The 27,973-nt window shown below is 35.3% G+C and overlaps 1 protein-coding gene across 1 annotated transcript; it reads right to left on the reverse strand.

The window, feature by feature from the left end:
* Positions 1–390: 390 nt before the first annotated feature.
* CCDC180 (coiled-coil domain containing 180) lies at positions 391–27,958 on the reverse strand. The gene is given in 37 exon segments (XM_062590958.1): positions 391–604; positions 999–1,137; positions 1,642–1,747; positions 2,766–2,877; positions 3,886–4,023; positions 4,814–4,974; positions 5,364–5,505; positions 6,207–6,273; positions 7,204–7,278; positions 7,830–7,962; positions 8,770–8,840; positions 9,549–9,772; positions 10,486–10,599; positions 11,411–11,509; positions 11,882–11,998; positions 12,221–12,365; positions 12,584–12,730; positions 13,116–13,296; positions 14,503–14,678; positions 15,352–15,569; positions 16,156–16,385; positions 16,485–16,524; positions 16,988–17,114; positions 18,461–18,576; positions 19,768–19,941; positions 20,567–20,689; positions 21,349–21,437; positions 22,127–22,206; positions 22,914–23,033; positions 23,264–23,427; positions 23,697–23,792; positions 24,853–24,963; positions 25,132–25,260; positions 25,356–25,465; positions 26,006–26,088; positions 27,136–27,320; positions 27,890–27,958. Coding segments are annotated over 37 exon segments (4,743 nt in total). The 3' UTR covers positions 391–472.
* Positions 27,959–27,973: the final 15 nt, after the last annotated feature.

Raw genomic sequence — 27,973 nt, forward strand, 5'->3', positions numbered from 1 at the left:
GATGAAAGAATAAAGAGGGCACACTACAGAATTTCCAAGAAATTTAAGAATTAAGACACACTGATTTGTTTTAACAGAAATATTGATGTTCTCAGAAAGGTGCTTGGGATAATGTTAATTACTGAGCAGTAGTTTATTGCAGTGCCACGGAAATTTTGCCAGAGTAACTATACTGAATCTGACCACAGGTTCAGCCTACGTATACTTTGTCTCTGACAACCAGTACTCCCTGAAAAATTTAACAGTATTAATTATCCTGCCTATAATAGGAATTTCTTCTTAACATTCATGAATTGGTGATCATGAGAAAGAAGTTTAATTATTTGCAGAACAGAATTTGCCAAGACATGTCCACAGACTATTTACTTACATTCCTCAATTACTCCAGCAAATATACAATATCATAATTTTTTCTTTGTCAGGAGTACATTTATTTGTAGAACAGAAAGATATTAGCAAAATTTGATTGATCTCATGTATAGAGCTGTTTTATCTTCTGAATGGATTGTTTCCACCAATCTTCCCAGCGCTGAGTTGTCATCAGGTGAGCTGTACTTTCTTCCTTGATCTGGGCAAATTGCTGCTCAAGTTTACATTTGTATTTCTGTACAACCAACCACAACAACAACAAAAAAGGTGGTGAGGGAAGAGTAGTAACGAGGTAGAGTTTTATTTTGCCTAAATCCAGGTCCTGATCCACTGTGTCAGATGATTGTATGCAGGCCACTCACTCTTTGCCTTTAGCAGTAGAACTATCTGAGTTTTCTGTTGAAACAATTTCTTGTTGCAATGTACCTGAATGGGAGGGCTTCCTGAGAAACCAGCTCTGTCCACTTCTGACAACATCACAAATAGACATGAGAGAGGATTTCTACCACAGTGAATAGGGCTTTAAGATCTAAAAACACTGTGTATACTAAACTTATACATACTATACTTTCTTCTATAAAAACCACCACCACCTGCCACCAACAAACAGTCTTTTCCCACAGACTAACCTCATATACTGCATCTCTTGCTTCTACTGCTGCTATGTGGCCCAATGTAGTCTTAGCTGTTGTTACAGAGGCAGTTTCCCTGCAAAGAATATAGTCTGAATTGTCAGTAAGAGTAGTCGTTGGTATTCCTGGCCAAGTCCTTCAAAACAAAGCAAACAAAACAGAAGAGATTGGAATAGAAAACAGCAGATCACACTAGTTTTTGCTAATTGTACTTAAAGTGCAAAAGATTAAACAAGCTTTTAATTCTCCTTATTTAGAACAATTATCCTTGATTTACAATCTCAGAAACTGTGCATAGCAAATAGAATCCATATCTTCTGAGTGAAAAAATGTAGTATTTTTATAAATTTTAAAGTGTTGGGAGTGATGACTAGTGGTAAGCAAAGTGCTATGGCAATACAAAAATTTATTGCATTATGATAGAATACACGATTCACTTATTTATTTCAATCTGTTGTTGTTCTCTCTTTAAAATCACTACCTACCCAAATTGCCCTGTAACTAGTCAAATGACATCACTAATGATAAACATAATACATAACAATTTCAACAAGCAGAGCAGAAAACTAAGAATAGTGTCTAAGATCAGTTTGGAATACAAGAACTACATAGAATGGTGTTTAGTATCTTCAAATGTTACCTGCTCCCACGTTCAATCAACTGTTCAGCTTCACAGGTTTCTAGAGAAAGCCCAGCTTGTTTACGACGGATTAGGGTGGTTATCTTCTCTCTTGGCATTTCAATTTCTGGGATACAGTAGAAGATAGACTTAGCAGTAGCAGAACAATGGCAGTCATACCACTGTTTTGAAGAAACTATACTATATCCAGCTTGATGCTTTTCACTTTTAATAAACAGCTTTGCATGCACGTTTATACTTGAGTAGAGGGGTTGGACCAGACAGACTCCAGAGGTCCCTTCCAACCTCAAATATTCTGTGATCATGCAAATCTGTGCATTTAAAGTACTACCACATACAAAAGTCTCTTTTTCCTATTTGTACTTATAAAAGCACATCTTTCTCTAGCTAACTTTAAAGTTAGATTAACTGAATTTTGCTCTACCGTGATAGGGCTGAGATATTAAAATAGTTATAGTAGCAGGTTCTTTCCTAACTCTCATAGTAGGAAGCACGACAGAAGCCAGGTTTGCAGATGCTTTGGGATAGCAGGAGTTCAACAAGCAATTCTCAGTAGGTGGCTTAAATGCAAGCAGACATTGATCTACATGATAAAGGGCAAGACTTTGACCTGTTCTCAGAGTAGCTTAGAATATGAAAGACACAAACCACCACTGTTCCCTGGCCTTCTCTGCTGCATCTCCACTGATTAAGAAAAACACTAGGCTTGCAGAGTGAGTTTGGGAAGAAGAGACTATTCCTTTACATTGTCCTCAAGAACCTGATCAGAAACGAAAAGCTCTTTTCATTCAATACTATAAGCGAATACAGTAACATTCACGCAAATATATACATATATATTTTGAATCTTATATTGCATGGAATGGTAATTGAAACCTTTAAAAAATGATTGTTAAAAAAAAACTCAGTAGGTGATATCATTAAATCTTGCCAATTATTCACTAGTAAGAATATGACTAAGAAAAACAATTAGCATAGATGCTTATGGTAGAAATTACCTAAAATCTTGGAGTAATCTGAGTATTTCCCTTTTTAGGGAGAATCTGCTGATATCTTTGAGAGAGTCTACTGGTATCTTTGAGAAAGACGTTGAGGCCTAAACTAGCAATCTCATCTTAACTTACTTGCTAGTTCTACATCATCAATAGTGATACTTTCATCTAATTCCAGAAGCAGCTTTTCAGTGAAGGCAGCTAGCGCAGAAACAAAGTTTTGAGCACACTCAGCAGCACAGGCCTGTCGGGAAATTGGATACAACAGAGAGGAATTAATTATTTTGATAGTTTACTGCCTCTCCTTTCAGATTACTTCTGAAAGAACTACATAGCTCTCCAAATTTGACTTCTTGCAGCAGCTACAGATCAACACATACAATGGTTTAAGCGGCAAATAAAAGGCTCTAAAAGGGCTCCTTGGCAATGTTCTCAACACTACTAGATTAAAGCTATAAAAAGCTATAGAAATTCTGTATATAGTTGCTCAGTAACTGTATATTTGGGTTAAGCACCTAAACCTGACAGAGACAGCTATCTGTAAATACTTATTTTTGCCCAAAGCAAAGGCCATTTGGAAATTCATATATTTTAGGTGGAAGTGCTTTGGCCATGTATTATTCTACAAAGGGTATATGGGTACGTGTGGGTGTGTGTAGAGCTAAGAGGAAGATGATGTTACTTAGGCATTAAATACTTGGGTATTAAAACAGTATAAAGTTTCGAGTAAGTGGCCTGAGAGAATTAAACAGAAGGAGCTTTTATGTTGGGTAACTGACCTTCAAGAACCCTAGAGGACTGCTTATTTCTGTTCTTAATATTATGTAGATAAATGGCAGCTACTTGCACTATCAAGATGCTCACAGAAAAAACTCTCCCATGTATCTGTCTTCTGCAATTAAAATAACTAACCAGAGGATGTCACTGTTCCTCCAAATTTAGTCTCATATTCAATACTTATACTATTAAGAGACACCATATCTCTTCTTCAGTATGTTCTATGAACATTACAAAAGATTAGTTAGTTCCACAATAAATCTGTGTACTTGTACATATGCATTTATGCATATGCTGATCTAATAATGATAACATATAATTCATAGTTAAAAAACATTGTGTGAACAGTGTATCTTAAAATTGAAAACATTTTCCATTTTGCTTTTGATAGGTAAGAGAAATGCATGCAAAATCTAGCCTCCTTTCCAAATACAACAACTAACAAGTTCATATTAAGCAATGGCTTTATAGTTACCTGCATCATCTGTGTATTGAGATGAATAGCATCAGCTTGGTCTTTTTGCCTTTTTACTTCCTCTTGGCATAAAGCTTCCAGCTGAAGTAAGTTCTCTGGATGTCCCAGAGAAGGACGTAATTGATTTGTGTGTACAGCCTTTTAGGAAATACGTAAGTAAGAAATACTTCCGGTAAGGAATGTGCAATTGAATCATAATGAGAAAAAAGTGCAAACAATCTTTTTATATACAAGTATTAAGAAAGAACTTGGTGTGTTCCTTGACAGATCAGAGATAAACCTTGCAGTGCGGCATGTATGAAACTGCATAAGTACTTACTGAAGAACAGGGCCTCTGATCTCACCTTGGTTTTTGTTTTCAAATCATCACAAGTAATAATCTCTCTTATAAATGGTAAAAAAAAGTATTTATTATATCTGTATTTTTCTCTGAACTTAACTTAATACTCAGAGGGACAAAATCTAAAAACTGTAGCCTACAATGTTTTCTGCACAATCTATTTTATGACTCTTATCAGATCTGATAAGATATACTCCTTTTTAAAAGGTAGTAAAGCTATAATAATGTTTCATTTTCTGTATGTAATAAAACCTACAATGGAGTACACCTATATAGTATGTACTGTGTAGCCATGCTACAAACAATGTTACAGTAAAGAATCTGCAGCCTAAATATAAAAATGACTGACAGAGCTGTACAAGATAACACAGAGGAAAGCCCAGTGCTACAAGCAGTGAGAGCATGGAATGGAGCTACTAGAAATACAAAGCTTCCAATAGAACTACACAGACTAACTGCAAACACAAATCCATGGCTAGCTCAGTAGTGAGTGATTAAGCAGTGAGATTAATAAAATGAAGTTTTATAATACTGATCCATTTAGGATACCTTATACTGGAGGCATTTCAACATGTCCATAATACATACCTTTATGTTCTCCCAGTCTTCCAGCTGTTTATTGAAGAGGTGCCGAATTTGATCAGTGGAACAGCTGAGCTTCTGCTCGTGCTCTTTTAAAAGACTATCAACTGCCAACTGTGAGACGTAAGGGAGTTCCTCTTCAAACAGCTTCAACTGATCCCGAAATTCTTTTTGGAAAAGGCAGATATGTTCATGTGGCACAGAAGTACTCATTGTAAGGAAATAAAACTCACTCTGGCTCAATGCACACTGTAATGATCAAACAAGTTGAAATTTTATCTCCCAAAGATTCTGGCCCTACCATTTCTTCTCCTATGTCTAATGCTTGGAGAAACACAGAAGTATTAAAAGATGTAAAACTCTACAGGCTTTCAGTTTAGTCAAGGGTCCTTCTGCCATGCTCTTGGTTGATAATATACAAGTCAGAAGTTATCGGCCAGATTTCCCATAAAATCAGCGGGAGTTTTGCCACTGAACATGACAGATTAAGAAATAATCATTGCATTTTCAGTCATGTATACACAGGAAGTTAAAAGACTTAGCTCTAGGAATTTACCTATTAGACAGGAATTATAGTAATCATCTGTCTGACTTTGGTATGACAATATTTTATGTCTGAGCCGTTCAGCACAGAGTTCAAATGTCTCTGGCAGATCTTCAGGAATTGTGATTTGATGCTTATCTTTTCGGTAGAACTCCTTTAGAAGGTAAAGATAAAACAGAAAAGGGTTGGTAACACATCCAAACAAGTCACATCTAGGCATATAACAACACTGTTGTCTTCCTTGCCCTGTGTCTATTACAAGCTTTCATCTTGATGCCTATTTGCTCTTTGAATGAGTACTGTTCTTTGAGACTGCAGTGCAGCTTAACTACCACTTCTGAAAAGATACTATCAGTCCTTTTCCCATTGTATTGCTTTTAGCTTTGGTGATATGTATTCAAATATTAGTTATTAAGATTATACTATAATCTAGCAAGTCCTAGTATGTAGCAACTTGATTATAGGTACTTACAACAAAACTTCAGTACATCTATGAACACTTGGAAAGTCTGTTGAAAGGTAGGCACGTGTCACTCCTCCATGCTGTTTCAGTCTGACATTTTCTTTTGATGCCATTGGAACTGTCTTGGCTTTGCAGCCTTTCTACTATACAACTAAGTATGGATGCCTGTACTTGCCATGTACCTTATGTTGCATGAGAATCTAAAATGCTTATTAAATAAAGAATCCCATGATTAAAAATACATTGTGTCAAATATTATTGAAAAGTTAGATGGATGTGAAGAAAGGAAATTTTTGGAGGGCCATCCAAACACTGAAACAGAAACGAACTAGTTAACTGCCACAGTAGATCTATGACAGCAAAAGTGACTGAAGAACTTTGAGTTTTCTTACCTCAGCAAGACAGAGTAAGCTGTCATTACCAGCCCAGAGAATACTGTTAATAATCCCCTTAAAAGTACTGAAAACAAGCAAAATGAAAGAAACAATCACAGTGAAAAAAGATCATACTGACAATATTTACTTTTTCAAACACTTTGTTCAGGTTTGTTTTAAAACATACTTTCCAGAATATGCAAACAAATGTTCAGAGTGTATGAGAACCTTTTCTCCCCTTGCACAGATTTTTCTTCAGAGGAAGCACACTCTGAGCTATCGAAAAATGTTTACTAGAGAATGCATTCAGGCCATTGGGGTAAAAGGCAATCTTGGTGAAGTTCATGTGCTGAAAATTCACATTAAGAGCTTACTCTGCATTTTAGATAAATAAAACAAAAATATTTGAAGGTGTGTCTCGTTGCTTATTGGAAATGTTTTGAAACACAGCATTGAACCAAATTCCCAAGTGTTTAAACATCTTAGGCATAATGGATTTGCCTGGCACCTATGAAATATCTGAATTTTCTACAGTATAACTACACACATCAAGCAAGAATAAGTAAATGTTCTTAGAGAATAGAAAGAACCATTTAAAATAATTTCCTAAACAGTCTGCTCCTAGCTGAGCTGTATAAATGTAACACTGAGCACACAAATACAAGTACAAAATTTATTAAACTTTTAATAGATTAAAGTAATTCAAAGACTGGCTATTTTACATTTTCCAGCCCATTTTTAGTAAATGTACAACACTAGCTATTCCAGTGAGCCCACCCATTGCAGATAATTAACAGAATAAAAAAGATGAATTTTCATTTATTCTAAATATCCTGCAAAATGAGATAGCCTGTAAATACTTTAATGATAAATGTCAAGATTAAACTCCTCAAAAATTCAATAGTGATCTATGTAGCTCACCATTATAAATAACTAAATAGATAAATAAATAGGTGGATAAATAGTTATTTCTATAGCTGATGAATTTTTGTTTCAGTAAATATACAAGGCTTACTCAGATTCTGGAGGCTTCTCTTCAAATATATAGAATCTCTTGTCATTGCGACCTGGCCTGCTGTATTTCCGTATGCTAAGGAGACAAGACATAAATCTGAAACTATTCACAAAACTTTTGCCTTCCTGACCAGTTATTTGAGCTAGTCAGTCATATGATGGACATGAAATTGAAGAAAAATTGGAATTCTAAAATATAACACGAAAATAATTTTTATAGAAATTTTTCTAAGGATTTTTTCTTTAATGGCTCTTTAAGACTTTTTTGCTGTTTTCATTATTACAGTAGCTCATTTCATCTATGAATCAAGTTGAAGACATTCTGTTTAGATACGAGGCCTGAATATTAATCCATACTGGCTTAAAGTGGGGTTAGTCTACATTTCAACACTTCCACAATACAAAAGAGCAGTAGATGAAAGAGAATTTTTTTTTTCCCCGACACAATCTGAATAAAATGCAAAGCTGATCATGAACACATAAACAAGAAAGAGATCCCAAAAGATAAGCACAGGCAGAAAACAGGCTAATAAGAAAGTGTGTTGAGAAATTTTCAAAGAGCTGGCAGAACTGAGAAATTTCTGCATAGGAATAAGGTAGGTGGAATTCCTCTTTCACAAATCTTACCTTCCTGTTGATATCTTTTGGTTAAAAGATGATGACTTTCTGGTGCTCAGAGCTGTGTAGTTGTAAGCAGGGTTCTGGGGACCTTCATCAGGCACATTTAAGCGAGAATTCCTCTTTGATGTCGGAAGAATTGCTTTATATTTAATAAGAGAAGAGGAAAAACACTGAAAAAATGCCAACTAAAGTCTTTTAGTCTACACTTATATAGCTTGTGTTCTTATTCTATACTGCTTTCTTCCAACATTAAGGGGAACAACCGTAGGAACAATAATTTATGGCAGACAGAGCTGGAGGAATCAAGCAGTGGCAATAGGGATTAAGGCTGTGGACTGCGGCATGAAGAACAGGACTGGCATAGAAAACACATGGCAAGTGGGAGGGGCTTAAAACAATATTAAGGCAGGGAACTAGGGAGTAAGTGGGCCACATTAATAGTCTTGGATGTGAGGGGGCTTTAGAATGGGGAGGAAATAGAGGATATGTTTAGAAGTGGCTGGGGAATTCAGACTCTGGGTAAGAGAGATGAGGAACTGGGAGCACCAGGTAGGGAGCCAGTTGGGGTTACCATTGTATCCCACCTTTGAGTCAATGATAATACACTGCTAGAAATGCCTTCGAACCCCCTGCGTATTTTCATGATTTCTCTTCCCATTCTTCCTCCCAGCCCTTTTTCCTTTTGCTATCACAAATACGAGTGCACCTCATTCTATAACCATTACTCCAGTCTGCAGCTTTCATTGGTTATGAGTCAGAGATAAACTCGATCATTGCAAAACAAAGATAACCAAGAAAAAAGTTAGGATGAACAACTCCCTTGGAGCTAGCATGTAAGCTACAAGCAGTAGAATACACTGGCCTGAGACAAGCTGGACTTGCTCAATGATATATTAAGAGTTGCAATTTAGATGAATATAACATATTGAAAGAACTGCTGACACACCTGGTCCTAATGAATTTGAACAATCATTTCTCTCTGGATTCAAGACTGAAGATTTTCTGGATGGCTGAATTCTGAAACAAAAGTGGCTTCTGAATATCTTGCTACAAATTCTCTATCCTTACAATGTGCTGAATGAAGCAAATGAAGCTCAATTTCTGTGATAATGTTCAACTGATAGGATTACATTTACAACTGACTGTGTAAATGTAAGTACTTTTACAGGCCTGATCAATGGCTTAACTGGAACTGATATGTTTCTACAAACACAATTTTGTATTAAAATATTTATTTGCAAGGTACACACTTGTCTGTTTATTATGCTCTTTGTATGTTCATTCACATACATGTTGCACTATGTAGCATATAATTGTCTTTTAACTAAAATAATACTCTAGAAGATAGAATTCTAATTCCTATGTAATGCCTAGTTTATAGCACTTTAATTTTTATTAGTCATATCCAAACAATGAGGTATTGTTGGCTATGAGAAATTTTCCCCCCTCCCCCCCAAAAAAAGTCAAGCCTGACCAGGAAATATGTAGTAGTAGTATTAGATACAAATAACATACACGATAATCCCATATAGACAAAGATAAATGAGAAAAATTTACATTTGGAAAAACTTTGATCTGCTTCTGGAATAAAAATTTAAAAAATGCCATTGTAAAGTTCCTTGTAGTGCTATCATAAGCCTCATTAAAAGAAAAAGTATATAAAGTAAGGAAAAATATAAATAAAGACAATGACAGAAAAATACCTTTAGGCAAACAAGTACTTACTCAAGCAAATTTTTGATAATGCTTATTGATACATCTTCAACTGCAGACTTTCCCATTCTGCTTGGATTTAACACAGGAAATTTAACAGGATCCATGCCCATCACCATCACATTGTTCTCATCTCTGAGAGACTCTGTTCGAATGGCAACTGCAATTGGGCCTTGTAACGTAATCTCTGTTGTAGAAGAGGAAAACTCCTCCTGGATTGATCAGAAAATAAAAGCCTGTTGACTGTAACATGCACTTAATGATAGTATTGCATGCAGTTATTCATTACTAAAGCAGATCTTCCACACAATATTTGCTTCACAGGATGAAAGAAAGACTTTTATAATTTTAGGAATAATGTTGTTGCAGCTGTACAACTCAAGATATTTAGAAGTAGTTACACTTTCACTATTCAGTTATCTAGGAGTTAAGAGTTTGGCTAAGAGTTAAGGATTCTCATAATCATAACCAGTATTTAAAGTATATACCTGAAAACTAATGATCTACTGTAAATTACAAAATAAACAGACATTCCAAGTATGGAAGGGGAAAAAGAAACATTTGATACAAAATCCGTCAGTCTGTCAAACTCTTCAGGACACTAAAAAAAGTGTGAAATACGTACATGAGCAGTGCTGCTCCTTGAAAATAAACTCTTGCAAAGGACTGAGTAACTCTTTGCGGGTGCTGGACATCTTTAACAATCAGTAAGCTCAGTGGTGACTGATCTACTCAGTCCCTTAAAGAGTTGACCTAATGCTTGTAGGTCTTGGACGGCTCGCAATCACTTGACATAACGTAGCATCTTTCTTCACTTAAAGATTCAAAATACAGATTTCTTCACTATTTTGAAAATTCAAAATACACATTTGGAAAAACCTTAACACACACACACATTAAAATTCACTCAAAATTAAATACAATATAAATAACTTGGATATTATCTTACATTATCATAAAGGCTGGTTACATTTACTAGCAAGCAATCGAGATACTGGCTCCTCTTTTTCAGTTCTTTCAATACTACTTTGGAAAAGTCATACAACTCTTCTGAAGTCAAAGCCTGAAAGATATGATAATATGGTTGGTATTTACTAAATTAGACAGATTAAAGACTTTTAAAATATGCTAACTGTTGCTTCCAACATCATGTGAACCAGTTCTGTCACTATTTTGTTTACACGTGCATGGAGGCAGTAAGACTGACCTACTACTGTCTCAAGAAACAGATTTTTGCTTTCAAAAATAATCACAAGTGTAAATATGCTTGCTCAAAGCTGGAAAGAGGGGAGTAACTGGTGCATATCCAGGCAACCTTAACAACAGTAACACTCGCATTGCAGGGGATCCTTCTAAGCAAAAATTCTGTGCTATCCTTTTATTTATTTATTTATTTGTAATGTGCACAGATAGAGACTTGCCTATGAAGAAAGGTAAAATTGAGCATACAAGCCCTGATCTCCACAGGTATGTTTCATGTCTGTTGCTGTGCATCCCATATAGCATATACTGTTTATTTTATCTGCTATATTAAGAATATGCCTCAAAAATATTAAAATATTAGCTACTTATTTTAAATACCACATATAAAGACTGCCTGCTAAATACATGGGACTGGCAACTAATACAAAACTTTTTGGTTAGTTAGCAAAAAGTCTTATATAAAATTTATGGCATTGTATTTTATATTCATATAAACGAGGTACTTCTCACTGTGGTCCCTCTTGCTATTTTGGGTGGAGATGGTAAAAAATTGCTCTGTAATTGTAACTCAACATGTCAGTTTGACTATTTGGTCTCTGATGGGTGCTTCCAAAACTATCCAAACACACACAGAGTCAAATTAATACCAGGTGGTGCCACGTAGAACTTACTTCTTTATCTGCAGTAGGATGAGCACAAGCATCTATTTTTTGATGGAGCTTCTCCAGATACGAGTTCAACGTCTCTGCTTGCAAATTGGAATTTGCTACCTAAAGCAGAAGCAATACTGATGAAATGAAAATCCATCCAAAGTCAATGAACACTACAATAGCTATAGAAATATTAGATTGTTTCCGCAAAAGGGATTTGGCATAGAGATTCTGGATCTTCAGGGAAGATATACTTATTTGAGCATGTACATGTTAAATGTGCTACAAGACTGCATTGTTCTAGCATAACTGCAGCAGTACCAAGACTACAGTTTAAAGTGGATAATGACAGAAAACAAGACTGAACAGAAATAGCCACTTAATATTTGTCCTCTCCGAATTCAGCCATAAATCTCTCCAATTAAATAGAGGAATTATATAGAGGAATGATTAAAATTAAATTGAACAAAGCTCTGGTGTTTCTGTTTGTACCTCTGACTTGATTTGCACTTGTAGATTTGTCAGAAATCGCTGAATCTTTTCCATAAATACCCGATCCATGGAAAGATAACGGAATTTTGTTTCAGACTGGTTGATAAGTTCAGTAGCCTTTAAAAAATGCCAGAAAAAAAAAGATAAAGAATTAATTTTCACACTTTTTCAATTTAAATAATAGCACTCACCATCTCTTTATATTTTTTCATCATGTATTTATCATACAAAATTAATTAGAACTGCCTTACAGTTCCAATCCAGGAGCAGGCTGATCACGAGTCACATTATACATGTCAATATAATACAAAATTTGAAAGAAAAAAAAACTCTGCACACCTGCTCAAAGTAGTCTGATTCCATTTTCTCCATATCAACCATGATTAAACCTTCAAAAGAGTCAATACGTTCACCTTCTTTCTGAAGACGCTTGCAGAAAGATTGTATCTCTTCAGGAGAAAAGTTACCTCCCTCAGAAAATAATCTGAAAACAACCAGCAAAGAAAAGCAGTTGGCTAGAAGTCTTCTTTTTCTCAAAGACTATTTTAGCTATGACATAGATATTAATAGGAAACTGATGGAAACAGTATAATTGCAGTTGAATAAAAGAATAAAATTTAATTTTACTGTTCTGTTTACACAATAAAGGCTCATACCCAGAAATAGGTAACTGTGTTTATAAATATCCCTCCAGTGGAATACCTGCAAGCTTTGAGAAAATCCACACTTGAATCTCGTAATTTTCCCAAAGCTTCCTCCAAATAGTTCCGGTAACTTCTCAGGGAAATCTGGATGACTTCCAAATGATTAAGCAGCTCTGAGTGCAGACTTTCAGTGAAAGAAACCAACCTAACAGCAAATATTAAAAGACAGAAAATGTGTATATAGAAGAGCATACATTATGGTTCAAAGGCTGCTCGTGGTAAGGACATGAACAAAACTGAAACTCAGCAGAAGTGTATTCAGAAAGCAACTCACTGAACTGTGATTGTTTTGATGAACACTTAGAAGACACTGGCAAGCAGCAGATGCTATTGAAAAATATTCTTCAAAACCATTTAGTCAATTGCTACTACTGTGCAAGTTCACGATGTAGTTTTCATTGAAGAGTAACAGCACAGATAAAGCAGATTTGGAAGGCAAACCAGGAACAAGAGAAATCTTAGATATCAATCACAGGAGTCTTTGTATAGTAATACAAACTCACAGCCAACAAGACCTGCAACACACTCACTTCTCAGTCTTAGCTGCACCAACGAAGACAGATCCCATGTCACGGATCCGTGAGCAGAAGTCTTTGCTGATGGTATTTTGCTCATCATGAAGTCTGAGAAATTCATTTTTTTCCTTGCTCAGAGCTTCCATCACCCCTGCACAGTGGCACTCTAGACGCTCCTTGTGGAGCAACAGTTCCGCTGATAAGAAAACAACTCTTAAAATATGGTCATTATTTCCTGCTTACTGTGGACTATCACAAGCATAAATCAACCTATTATCAAGGATAAAACAAAGACAAGTGAAATCTCAGAGGGGCTTAAAAATACAATAAAGAACATGATCCTGTTTCATTGACTCTCTTACATCTTTGGCTTATACCAATTCAAATTGCAAATATCTTTTGCTTGCTCCTAAGCTCTCTTTCCCTCCATGCTTTATTTTTGGAGAATGAGGACATCTCTATTACCTGGCCGCTGTCCAGTCTTGTAACCAAAGTAAGTTAAAAGTTATTTTTCCTCTTTTAAAATCAAAAATTCACTTTCCTATATTTTTGCTGGAGAGGAAAAGAAAGGGAAAGTAGGATGTGAAAGAAAGGGAAGGGGGGGCAAGAGAGGTATAGGGGGAGCAAGAGAGAGAAAGGAGGGCAGAAAGGAAGGAGGTGGGAGAGGGGAAAGACATTTTTGGTCCTTCCTCTGGAATGATAGTTGGGCAAATCAGGAGTCAACCAACCAACCAACCTCAAGAAAATGCCAAGGCGGCACCTATTGTCTTTTTTGTAAAGAGTGAAATTGAAAAATTATTTTCCTTTTCTCCCAAACAGATTTTCTTCTGCAGATTAAATATTGAAGACTGGCAAACCTGTCTTGATTCATTTTTCCTGCCCAAAAGAACTTGCTACTTGTCATACAAGAAATAATTATTATTTGTGGCCAACATACGACTGCTCAGTAATATTTTATATAGCTCAGTCCTTCCTCTCCTATCCAGGACCCAACCACTGGCACTTTGTCTCTCCCAACACTTGCTAATTCTTTTTCTGTAACACTACTTAAATTTTCTACCATGACAGACTATTGTTAAATTAATTTCAAGGAGGATTCACAAATGATGACAATGGAAACAGAATTTTCTACATCTTCTACAATAAAGTCATTGATCAAAATATTGCTGGATATTTTCCAAACATAAAATAGTACAAATCAACATGAGCTATGGAAAAGAAGTATCTCTTTAAAAATATAATATACAAGTAACATATTATGCTAGGAGTTAGTAGACTCAACTGCTTCCTATTGTTCTCTACTACTGAGTCAACTAACGCTGAACTGATTTTGGTCCATTCATGATCATCTCTAAATGAAGACATATAGTGCTCAGAAAAAAAAAAAAAAAAAAAAAAGTACCAGCTCTAACATTGCAGATATTTGTCTTTATGTGTTCCTGCCTTGATTGACACAAGTGAAGATGCAAGTTAAGTTCTGAATTCAGCTCCTCTTTCTTGGCAGCCACAATGACAGAAGAGTTGGATAAGGACTGTGTAAACCACTTCTCCAAGTGTTCAAAAAAGCAGAGGCGAATCCTATGATTGAAGAAGAAATTACTACAGTGAGGAACAGTAAGCACAGTGGAATATTATAACACAGACAAGCTTTAATTTTGCAGATATATAAATTCATAAAAGCTTTAAACAAATAAATCAGGCTTTAAGAATTTAGGTGCTGACCACAGGAAGATAGGTTTCATTACCATTTATGCAAAACTGGTGCTACTATTCTAGTCAACAGAAACTATAAATAAGGTTAGCATGATAAATTTGTATTTTCTTCCTTCTTAATGATATCTCGAGTCAGGCATCTTGCAATCTCTTCCTGTTCTGCAGTAGTGAAGGCTGAGAAAAAAGTTACTACAGAACTGAGAGTTTTTGAGCTTGCAGAATATTACTAAGTGCCAGGCACTTTGCCTTTATCACTCTGCAGGGAATTTGGGCAAATTTCTTTCTTTCCTGTAATTGTTTTTTTTTTTTTTTTTTTTTTTTTTTTTTTTTTGTAAATAATGTTTGTGTGTTAGGTACTTTGAGAGCTATAGGTGAAGAGCAACCTCAAAAGTTTCTCTTATTTTTACTGATTTAAGAAAGGAATAACACCAAAATAGTTAGATAGTTTTGAATGATTATTCAAATATTTTTTCCAAACATCCAAAATTTACCCATTACCTAAAGGAAAAAAAAAGAAGATAAACTATTTTCTACTAACCATTTTTTAAGCTCTGCAAACACAGTGTCTTTTATAAGGACATGTTCCAGGTATGCAGGAAGTGATTCTTTTTCTTCATATTTAGTAAAATAATTCTCTGGGATGCTAGTCTTTCTTGCCTCTTCAGCTCCAAAAACCGTGTAAGTGTTTCCACTAGAAGTGGAAAAGAACTCAACAGCAAACTCAGAGCTTTCCACCTTGCTACTCTTGATCACGTCCTAGGAAGCAATTGTAAACCATCATCTGTTAATCTTTAAAAATGTCATGCTTTACTAAGCATTAATCAACAGTGTACAAGTTAATGTAAGAATCTTAAGGATATTAAGAATAACATTGTGTTTCCCAATTAGAGGGACATGCAAATATAGAATGTGTTTGCAAGTCTCATTGGTTACAGTAATGAAATGAATTCACCTAAGTACAGACGTGAAAAAGTAATAGATACAAACATGACTTAAATCACCCACCATGGGTTAAGATTACTACAATGAAAGAAGGAAGCATATTTCAGAAACTATTATTTGCAAAATGCTTTTACAAGGGTAAAAGCTGTGCATAAAGAATGTTTGTGAACTGTTTTATGACTTCAGTTGTCCATAAACAGGATATAAGTCCTAATTGTCCAGGAAATAAATGAAAGAGTAAAGACTGATGTGTACTGTCTGTACAAACTAAATCTGATCTTTTCAAAGAATGTAGACTTACCTCAGCCTGAAGGAGATTTCCCATTTCATCATGAGCTTGTGCAAGACTTCCTTCACCTTCAAATGTATTCTCTTCTTCACCTTCTTGTGCAAAACTTACCCCCTGTTCTATATGATCAGTTTCTTCACTTTCATGAGGAATACTCTCTCCATCCTCTTGTTTCTCTGTTTCTTCAGTTTCTTGTGCAAAGATGTCCTCATTCTCAGGTGTATGTGTTTCTTCATTTTCCTGTTGAATGCTATCAGCCTTTTGCTCTTCTTCATATTCTTGCACAAAGCTCTCAGCTTGCTGTTCCACCATATTTTCAGCTTCTGAAACTTCAACTAATTCTTCCCAATTAAAACAAAGTTTTACTGGTCATAATTCAAAGGAATATAGATTAAAAGACAAGAAAGCAGAAAGACCTTCTTGTGCCTTTGAGGTATTACCTTGCTCTTGAAAAGTGGCATCTATCTTTCCTTGCAAGTTCTAACAGGGAAAAACAAAAAGAAAAAAGAAACCCTACAATTTAAAAATAAAAATTTGCTTCCTTAGAATCATAAATTCACATCTCTTCTCAAATTACATCTATTTCAGTAAGATAGTCTAGTCCTGAATAGATCCTTTATCTTCTAAATGAACTAATAATAAATGAACTAATAAATGAACCAACCATAACACTGAAATTGATTAACATATTTTTGTTGATTCTCACTTTTGTGTTTAAAAATGCAATTTTTAATTTCCTGAAATGTACTTCACAACAACAAAATGTAGAATTGAGAAAGGTTTTGTGTCCCCCTTGCTTCCCTCCAATTCTAGCAAAAGCTTACTTTAATCTTGTGGCCAAAACAATGTTTCAATTTATTTAATCTGAATTTCAATAAAAGTGTAAATTCCCCAAAGTGAAAAAGCAAGACTTTAAACCACAAGAAATTTGTTTCCTTTATACCTGTTTAAAGATTTCTTTTACATTAAAATATTGGCTGATAGATACACTGTAAGAAATCAACTCCTGCAAAACAGCTTCAGGGTAAGCCATTACTTTATCCATTAGAACTTGATTGAATGTCTCATACCTGTTAAAATGCAAGGTCACTATTTAAGAGACGTATATAGAAACAAAATGAAACATGACTATTATGCTTTTAAATCTGAATCTAACTTTTCCACCGATTTCATAAATCTTTAGGGCTGGAATCAATGATTGTACTGTATCTATGCAGGTTGAATACAATGGGATTCTGCCTTGTTAGTAGGAATTATTTCATTACAAATACACAAACATGTGTAATAATAAGTTTTACAATAAGGGCTTTCAGATCTTTCATTCTAGACAAAAAAAAATCATTCAAGACCTGTGCTTACACAAGAAATACTAGAAACAAGGCATCAAACTAATGTCTTTCGGTTTAGTCAGCTATGACTCAAGCTTTTCTGATTTAGTTTTGTTGTACTCAGAAATGAAAAGTAATGGCTCAGATTCAGTCTCGGTCCAAGAAAAAGCAACTTGTCTTCATTTAGGTTCACATCTGGTTTAACTCTATTACGAAAATTAAGGGGAACTTGCACATGTGTTCAAATGTTCAAAGAGATTACATTCCATCTCTGCAACCTCTCACTGTGTTCTCACTCACATAAAAGGTACTTGCTCACTTTTTTTAAAATGGTCCTAATGAATAGGAACAGTATTGAACCAACAGCTCTAAAAACAGTTATTTCATATTAAGCCATATACCAGACTACAGTGTGGCACGTGTACAGGTGTGTGTACTGCTCTTCTAATATGCCTCAGATCTGATCAAGACAGAAGATCATCTGCATACGAAAATACAACTTCTTCTCTGGCTATTAAATCCTCAAACCTTCTGCTAAGGTGCTTCAACAAGGAATATTGTATGTACCAATTTGGATGTGATTTATTTAAAGATGCTGATTCTTGATCACGACAAATAGAACAGAAAGATTACCAAAACGTATGCTTAGGCTATCTGAAAGTTATTAATAATTCCTAGTTCCTGCCACCCTGAAGCAGATCAAATCTGCAAACCAAGAGGAGAGCTAATGGCAGAGATCAACTTTCTGATCTCCAAAATATTATTCAAGAATCTGAACTACTACTTCTATCTTCTGAATAAATAGATAATCTATGACACTGATACGGATGACATCATATATAATAATACTGATCCAATATTTTTTCAAATTATACCATTATTTGTTGTTTTTTTCTTGCACCTACTTCTAAACTGTAGGTGTTGCTTGCCTTAACTTGGCTCAATATGGAAAATATTTTACTTCTAATTCTTACATGAAGTAACAACGTTTTTTCAAACCTTCACACTGCAGCAGAAAAACAGCTTAAATAGTTCTAATAACTTTTGAATATGCTTTACTTGGCAAGTTTGCATTACAATATTCATACTCAGTTCTAATATCATCCAAAGAAGAAACAGCTTTCTCCAAATATTTTTTTAGCTTTTCTTCAGAGCTTGCTGTTCTCATTTTATCCAGAACTATATCCAGATTAGTTTCCATCATCTAAGAGCATATAAGAAAAAAAAAAAAAAAAAAAAAAAAAAGATTTAGTCATTACTGAGATGCTTCAAAACTATTCAGGATTCAAATAATTAATTTTATATAAAAGGCTGCTTTACAAACAGCATACAAATATATATTTAACAGGGTTATTTTCAAGGCAGTTAATGCATAACTATGGTGTGTAAAATGCGTTTACTCTGAAATAGTACTTGTTGCTAATCACAAAAAGTGAAGCCCAGCTAAGTAAAAGAACATTCACTAGAGTTGGACATTATGCCTGAATGAGTTTAAACAGCATAACTTACAGAATGTAAGCAGCCCAGTTTTATGCATAGAATAGTTACTGAGGAATCTCACAATGAAAAACTTTGAGCTAAATGTACTTCTGTCTTCATTTCCACAAGGGTGCTTAGCCTGATAAATTTGGCATCAAGTAGCACTCGCTCTGAAGGTATTACAGAAGTAACTGGCCCCCAACATGACTCCTCTATGAAAGGGTACGGATAAGAATACTTTCAAACACTGGATTCCTCAGAAGGCTAGATTTATTCTATATACCAAGAAGTGATGTTACCTTACCAAAACTGGCTAGTACAACAATTTTTCATAGATAATGAACATAACCTTTGATATTGCCTCCCCAAGTCGCATGATACACACGATATGAGAATTTGACATACGAACAAGGCACTATACCTGCATGAGATCCTATGCATAAACTGTAGTTCCTTAATAAAGGAAACATAATCTTTATGACCATTCCTGTATCAAGAATAATATATGGATGATCATTAAATGTGAATCAAGTATTTATCTAAAAATGTACCTGACAGAATCAAACAACCTTGTAATAAATTCATAGAATCATAGAATCAGTAAGGTTGGAAGGAACCTCTGGAGATCATCTAGTCCAACCTCCCTGCTCAGCAGGGTCACCTAGAGCATGTTAGGCATCCAGGTGGGCCTTGACAATCTCTAGAGAAGGAGACTCCACAACCTCTCTGGCAACCTGTTCCAGTGCTCCATCACTCTCACAGTGAAGAAATTCCCCCTCACGTAAATTCATGCAATTCAGTACAAGTGTTTATGATTACCCTTTAATTTTTTACCTGCTACAAAGCAGATACTTTGAATTCCAAAGGCCACTCTGCATAAGAAGTCTTTCTTTACATTACACCAGATTATTTTTACCTGTATTAAGTTATCCTGCTTCCATCTGCATTCATCTAATTTCTTCTTAAGTTCATCTTCTTGGTAGGAGAGTTGGAGTTGATGCACATCCCAGAGGGCAATAGCTTCCTGAAAATAACCGTACAAGTCTCTACAATTCTGTTCATTCTGCTTAGCCAGCTCTTCCAAATCTCTCTAAAACAAAATAATTAAATGAACCAGTTACTATTAAAATATTTGCTTGAAGATGAAATGAATGATTAAGGGGCTATATGACATAAAAATTGCCTGAAGGTAGGCCACCAATATTCAATGTAGTCTCCTTTATCTGAATAGAAATAAAAACAGCCCAACTAAACTGGATAAGAATATTTTTCCTAAAAGCTGAGGTATCAAACTTCCTGCTTATTCTTCTGCTTCTGTCAAGCATTGTCAAGTAAGAAGCACCAAAATTTCCATAAGCCCTGAAATATCTGGCTATTTAGCATTTTAAGAACAACTGTCTATTTGTTTTTATATATAGAATCATAAAAGATAGAATTGAAAGAAATTTAGGAGATATTTAAATCTATCCCTGTCTCCAGGCAGGATGAGTTATACCTAAGTCATCCTTGACAACCTACTATAAACATAAAACCAACAACTGTGAATTCTTGAACCACACCACAGGGGTTTTCTTTTTTAACTGATGGGATAGATATCCAATCACCCTATGGATCTATTCCTAACATCAATAGCCTTAGTTGAATATGACATGTCACACAGTGGTGCATGAAGAATAGTACTCCCAGAATAATAAGAACAAGTGTAAAAAACATACATCCATATGCTCCAGTTCTTCTTCAAACTGACTTTGTAGTTTCTCAGTCAAATGAAGCAAGTCAGAATTCACAATTTCTTCAGCCTCCATTTTTGTGCAAACGCTCTGATTCAACAGTTTATTCTGAACAAAAAGAATGGTTAGTTATTGACACATATACAATATAAACCATCACGTGGCTTTTAGAGAGTGTGGTTAAATATAGTATTTCTTTAAGTTGGATACAGACTGCACATGTGAAAGCTGGGGAGTTGCTATACTCATCTTACAATAGCAGACTGAAGCTCTGATGTTTTACTTCATTAACAATCAGCATTAGACTGAGGAAATTAATGTGTGTTGAAATTGCTTGTTCTTCCTACAGCTTTGCTATCAAGTTTTCTTGAAACGTTTCACAGAGCGATTTAGGCCCTCAAATCTCACGTGCTGGTAGTGAGCAGTATAATTCCATTTGTACACAGAGAGAAACTGAGGCAGAGAGGTGGAATTTCTTCCCCAAGGTCAGACAGACTTGTCAGAAATGCTGGGGGGTTCTGACCTCGAGCCCTCTACCTAAATGTGGGGCAGCACACCTTTCCGTACTACTAACTTTACTCAGTTTTCATACATTTTGTGTACAAATACCACAAGTTACTGCAAAACAAAATGCTGAGTAAGTCTTCTAATGCAACAGGAATTACTTTCTAATTTCCCCCTTACTCTATCTGAGAGCTGGCTGGATCCTCAAACACCACACTGCTATCAAGAATCCCTCCAAGAATTTGCTGAACTATGATACTGACCTTGCATAACTGCACTTCTGTCAAACATTTCTGATGGACCTTTTCATACTGGGCACGAATTTTCATCAGACACTGCACATTGTGGGTGTCTGAAGGACATGGAAAAACAGGATGTAAAAGTCCATTGTCAGATTTCAGTATTTCATGGTACAGTGTGAAATGGAAACACAACAGAGGACCTATGTTGAGCCCCAAATCATGCCAGTAGCGTCTTCACACTTACACGACATTATCAGCAAGTAAAATGAGACACTTGTACACAAATCTTTTTATCATTATACTTAATGCAAGTTATTTATAATCGTTATCACATTTGCTGTTATATAAGCTAAAAAACACTAAGACACTATCTCTTCTGGAGAGACAGGAGGTAGTCACACAGAGAGCGAAGGTAGACAGCAACAATCACAAAGGAATCACCTCAAATACTTTTGCATTCATTCTACAAGAGCCAAACAGAAATATTTTTATATGACTGGAGTATTGATTTGGACTAAAATGAACTTTCTCTTTGTCCCCAGACTAATTTTAACCAGGTCAACTACTGCTAGACCTTCCCATGTGAAAATACTAGTGCAGCAAAAGGGAAGCAATGCAATAGGCAGCTTCCTTTTGGTTGTACTGCTAAGCATCTCAGGAGGTATATGGAAATACACAGAACAAGGAATATAGCAAACATATGTATTCAAAATCTGAGTCACCCCTTCCTTAAAAAAAAAAAAAAAAAAAAAAAAAAAAAGTTCGAATTCCAGACTGTTTTTACACTTTCCCTCCTTACCTATGCTTTTGTTTAAATTCACCAACGATTTGTACCATTCATTTATCTCAGCTTTCGTGTGCACTGGAGGCAACAGATTACTATCAAAACATGAAACAACAGTCAACCATCTTCAAATATAATCCAGTCAGTTCTCAAAGGCTAAAATTATGAATCAGAGAAATCAAATCACAGTAGTTTATTTTAGTGGTTAGAAAAGAGACTCACAGCCATTTCAGAAATGAAAATACAATGTCTGCTGTTTCTAAAGGCCCTTGTTAAATGACAAGGAACTAAGTGTAATTCACCTAGTTCCTATATACACTCTAAAATAAAAACTGTATTTTAAAATGGCAATAGTGCAATGGATTGCACCCGTACTATCTTCTTTTTGTCAGGATAGATTAAAATATACTAATGTGAGATCCCTTCAATCTCCTTAATCCATATAATAAAATAAACTTAAAAAACAACCTTAAATAATCTCTAGACAAGGTCATCAATTTTTACTTATTCTCTCATCCTTGTCTGCCTTTGCTTCTATTCTGTTTTTATGGCCAATGAGCTTTATTTCTACATTCCTGCATTTCTAAGCCTGGATGACCCCCTATTTAATGAAACCTGTGCCCTGAAAACCAAGAGTATAATTTTTCCCATTAAAGTGAAGTCTACAGAAGTAGTTCAGGGCCTTACTGCTGCATTGCTCCTCTCCAGTGTGCAACTGTACAAAGAGCATTCTGTAGTCAAGTCCTTCATTAACTCTTGCAAGAGCCCTGTTTTCCCACTACTGTTCTCTCTTTTTCCATACCCAAGGCATTGCAGAAATTCTAGTCTCCTTTCATTAAGTAAAATCTGATGCTTTATCATGTTTTCCATTTCATGTTGTACAGCTGGTGGATTCTGTATTTCTTCACTTGCCATAAATTCTCTGTAGGACACAAGATTACACTGAAGTAAATATCTGTTGGGGAACATTTTATGTTTGAAATACAAATACAAAATGTGTTTTATATACATGAGACTAAAGAAGAACATTAAATTCTTTTAGTTTTATAAAGGTAAAAGAATAAAATATAATTTTAATAAAAAATGCAAATGACCACTAGTCACTTAGGGCTATTCATACTTCGAAACATAATCAGCTTCAAAATTTCAGACCTGAAATTGTGAACTGCATAGTTCTTTTGTAGGAGCTTCCAGTCCTTCAACCTATCTTGCCATTTCAACCGATGTGATAATTCCCTTTTCAATTCTGTTTTCATTAAATTAAAGAACAGCTTGGCAATTGCCCTCCGATTGGCCAATAGGGCTCTGTTAATAATCTGTGTATTAAAAAATAGAACAGGAACAAGAGCAGCACATAACATACATGCAAAACAACTGGCAGCTCTATGTTGAGCTAACAAATTACAGAAAAAAAGAACATGAATACTGAAGAATGCCTTGCAAAATGGAAAATGCTCTCTTACATTACCATGACTGATAGGTAGAAATGATGAATTTCAGTTTGATAAGAGAAGAAAGATATTCTGGGAGTATTCTAGTTTGCTATCTTCTCACAGGCAGATGTGACTCATTACAAAAGACTCACCATGGCTTCATCATTCATGAACCTATAAACATCAGGTGGTAAAAGGAAGGAAATATCCTCCAACATCACGGTATACTTTCTCAGTACATCTGTTATCTGTGCAATAAAAGAATAAACAAAAGAGATGTCTGAATAACTGAAAAGTCAGTTTCTTAACACATGAAACGAATAAGAAACTTTCTCCATTAAAATAAATACAATTGGCTGCTAGGCAGATTGAGAAGTGAATGTATGTCTTAAAATACCAATTTTAAGCATCTTTAATACTGATTTTTTAATCACTGATAAAAAAAAAAAAAGTATCCAAACCATTCAATTCTGCGACTGATTTCAATTTCAGCTAATTTCTCTTGAATATGTGTGATTCTCTAGAGCTCTGCAAACATGTTACAAATTGAAAAGAAGTTGGTTAGAATTTTTTATTGAGGTATCTGTAGCGAGTCCACCAGTGCCTGTGTTAAGCAGATGCACATATTTTAAGCAAACATGGTCTTCTCTGGTCATTTTCACAACTAATCAAACAGAAAAATTACTAGTGATACTGCTGGAGCTATGCACTGTGTCTGCATTACAAAGAGAGGGCTAACTGAAGAAGGTATAACAGATACAGCTTTTGGTTGTCTATAAGAACAAAGCAGCAAGGACTTCATTATGAATTATCCATATATTAAATCAAACATTTACCTGTGATCTCCAGTGACTTTTATAGGTCAGGCTAAAGCATACCTAACTATAGCATCTTTGCTACTGATACTCAATGTATACCAACTAAAATTAGCTAAGGCACATCTGTGCATGTTCTCAGCTGCCAAATAGGTATGGCCTAACAAAAAAACCTTCAGATTTGATGATGGTTTGACCTAAACAATCCTGTAGAAGTATAAAAACAACTCATAGATTCCTTGCATCTCTTTTGCAAATAGCCATGGAAGAAACAGAAGCTTTGTATATAGAAAAGTATTATCTTTTCCTGATCATGTGTGCATAGAATGAGAGAATGATCTTTGGCAACCAGGCAGTAATCATCTATGCATCAAAACCCATGGCACACCTCTTGGATTCCTGTGGAAACAAGCTACTCTTTGGCTCTGTATCTAGCATTATGAGCAAATAATAATCTTATGCTTAATTAACAGTCATTAAAACTACAACTCACTTTGTCAGTTCGACTCCATTCAACCATTTTTAAGGTTTCATCCATTTCCCTAATCCACTTCCTTCTGGTCAAATATTCCTGGTGGATGACATCCCATAGTTCTTCCAAACTCTGCAAGAAGGATTTACTATCAATTTCATTGAAAAAATACAAGGAAAAGAAAGCAATTATATTTTAAAATTACAGCAGGACATAAACAGATATGTTACACAGACCAAGTGGATTACAAACACCAGGTACAAATAACTGAAAATGAGACAATGACATGAGCTGCCTTACTTCTATTGAGAAGCCTTCCAGATCAGTGTGGAGCTCAATCCTTTTGAACCAAAGTTCAATTTTTCTATCTGATTCCAACAGTTTTGACAAAAGTAAATTTCCAGGCTCCAAAACAAAGGATTCTATTTCCTAAAAAGGTAGAAAGTTGGTCCGATCTTCTGAATATTAGTCTCTATCTTTTGTATAGCACTCTAAACTACCTGAACTACAAAATCCAGTCTTACTCTTGCAATGGAGGCAAGCTCATGATGCATTGAGGTCAGTGCGTCATCATGACGGCCTTGCCTGCATCCTGATAGGTGTTCCAAAATACTGCTGCTTGTTTTCTCAGAAACTGCCAAGAAAGAAATGAGGATGATGTAGCTTAGAACTGCTGCTGCAGAACACATAAGGCACACACAATAAATCTCTAAATCAACACCGCAACCTTTATACCTTGTGCGGCGGCTTTTATAGTGCTTGTCAGCTTTTCACAGAAAATAAAGTCTAGGTTAATCTAGGTTAAAAATTGTAAAGCATACTTTTGATTTCCTTTAATTTTATTAATCGGTGATTTTTCAGAAGAATAAAAGCATGCAAACTATGAACTAAGTTTAAGTATGATGTAAACAACCGCAACTTCCAAGAACAAGAGCTGCTTACATCAAAACTGGAATTTACTGTATAACTATATATTTTGATAACTGACTTCAATTTTACAACCATTTTTTCCTGTGGATAGATTCTTCATCTTCAAAATTTCTTAGAAATCAAAGATGTGTCTGGACATCTCTGAGGTTCATTTTATATTTCTTTAACCTTTTTCAGCTCAAAACATTATATATATATAGTGGCTCCTAAAAATGTGAACTAGATTATCTGAAATCAGTTTTACCAACAAAATCAGGTAGGGCTCTGACTTCCTCAACTGCAATTACGTCTTCACTTTTCCAAACCTTTTGAAGTGTTGTAGTTTCCCTGAAATAGAAGAAAGATTTGATCTGTACTAGATATATAAGAAACCTATGGATCAAATTGACTGGCAAAATGTAACATTTAAATAAACATAAGCATCCTCCTAACATCAAAATATGAACGGGGTGTTGGTTCATAGAATTAATGTTCCTATCACAGATGAATAGCACTGACTAATTATCACAGAATGCTTGAGGTTGGAAGAGATCTCTGGAGATCATCTTGTAAAAAATTATCAATTATTTGTTGATCAAAATCTCAAATGTCCTATGACGGCATAAAAACAGTAATCCCAAATTTAATACAATTAAACTACGAAGACATACATACTACCTCTAAAATGTATAATATCCATAAAATGTTAAGTAATAATCAGCAAGATGAATGAAAACAGCTTTTATCTGCCCATTGCTCTTCCAAACAGTTTGGACACTGTGTTTCTCCTTGGAAGATGTGGAAATAAGGGAGTCATTATTCAACAGAAGAGTTAGGGTGCAACAGATGGAGGCTCTACTTTATTTTGTTACTCGTGCACACAGCTTATAACAGAGCTGGAAATTCCTGCAGCCACTTCCATTGATGTTACCTGCCTCTACTGATGTAAGATCCAAGCCAATTAAATTTAATAATATGGTTTTCATACTTACAAATATATAGGAAACTAATTATATAATAGTGAGAATATCATTACATTGTTGTTACTGCCTAATCATACAAAAAGTAGGCATAGCTTAAACTATAGCTCAAAAACAGATATCTATCTATCTTGGGCTTACATCTAGATTGCTTTGAATAAGAAAGATGAACAACAAATTTTAAAAACGAAAATCATATTATAGGCCTCAACAAATACTAACCTAGCAACCCTCACATTGATGTGCTGCAGCTCAGTAAATCCATTTTACAGCTCTGATAAAGGACATAGTCCAATACAGATAGAGTTAGTGCTTTAACCAAGAATTCAGGATCATCTAGCTCCCAGTCCAAATCTTACACGTTCACGCTTCTGTCATAAACATATAAACACATATTTATATTTCTGTTCTATACCTGTATAACACTGGCTTTTCTGTGAAGTCAGTATAGGGCATTTTTTCAACACACTTCTGCTGGTAACGCAGTAACGGCCTTCCACCAGCACAAATTTCTGAGTCCTTAACTGAAGGTATCTTTTCACTCTTCATAGAAAACTTAGTCTTGCTCCTTACTTCACCCAAAGAGCGTACTAAATGAACCTTCAAAAAAACGTAATTAAAATGGTTGGAATTCTTTCCAAACCAATTAACCAGAGAAGAATGACAAAAGAATGAACAAAAACAGAGAAGTAAAAGTAGCAGAAATAATTAACATTACTTTGCACATGCATAACAACTTTCATTCAAGACTCCTTTCAAAAGAGGCAAAAGAGATATCTCTTTCCTCAAACAGAAAAACTAAAGCAAACCGAATTGTGTGCCTTGCTTCTGGTTACAAGGAAAGTCAACAGCAGAGTGAGAAACATGATTTAGATAATCCCGGAGTCGAACCATGCGCATTAAGTCACACCAGTTTTCCTTTCAAAAACAAAACCCCACAGGCTGCCGCTTATCTTTTACTGCTCTGTTTTCATCCTACCGAAGCTGCCTTCACTTAGTGTTTCCTGGTACGTAACAGAGACACAGGAAAATTCAGCCTGAAAATAAAATTATTTTCCGCTAAAACATAATATTTAACGGTTCAAATCAACCTCTGGATTAACTTCCAGGAAGCAACCAACCAACCTAGTTGAACAGTTTAGCTTTTGCCACTCGCGGGTTTTTTATACCTCATCTTCGAAGATCTGCTTGTAGACTTTGCCGCTGGGGACAAGGCGGACAGCCCCCGCCGGCTGCATCTTCGGTTCCAGGGG

The sequence above is a fragment of the Rhea pennata genome, chromosome 18 (genome assembly GCF_028389875.1).
Source record: "Rhea pennata isolate bPtePen1 chromosome 18, bPtePen1.pri, whole genome shotgun sequence".
In the NCBI taxonomy this organism is placed as follows: Eukaryota; Metazoa; Chordata; class Aves; order Rheiformes; family Rheidae; genus Rhea; species Rhea pennata.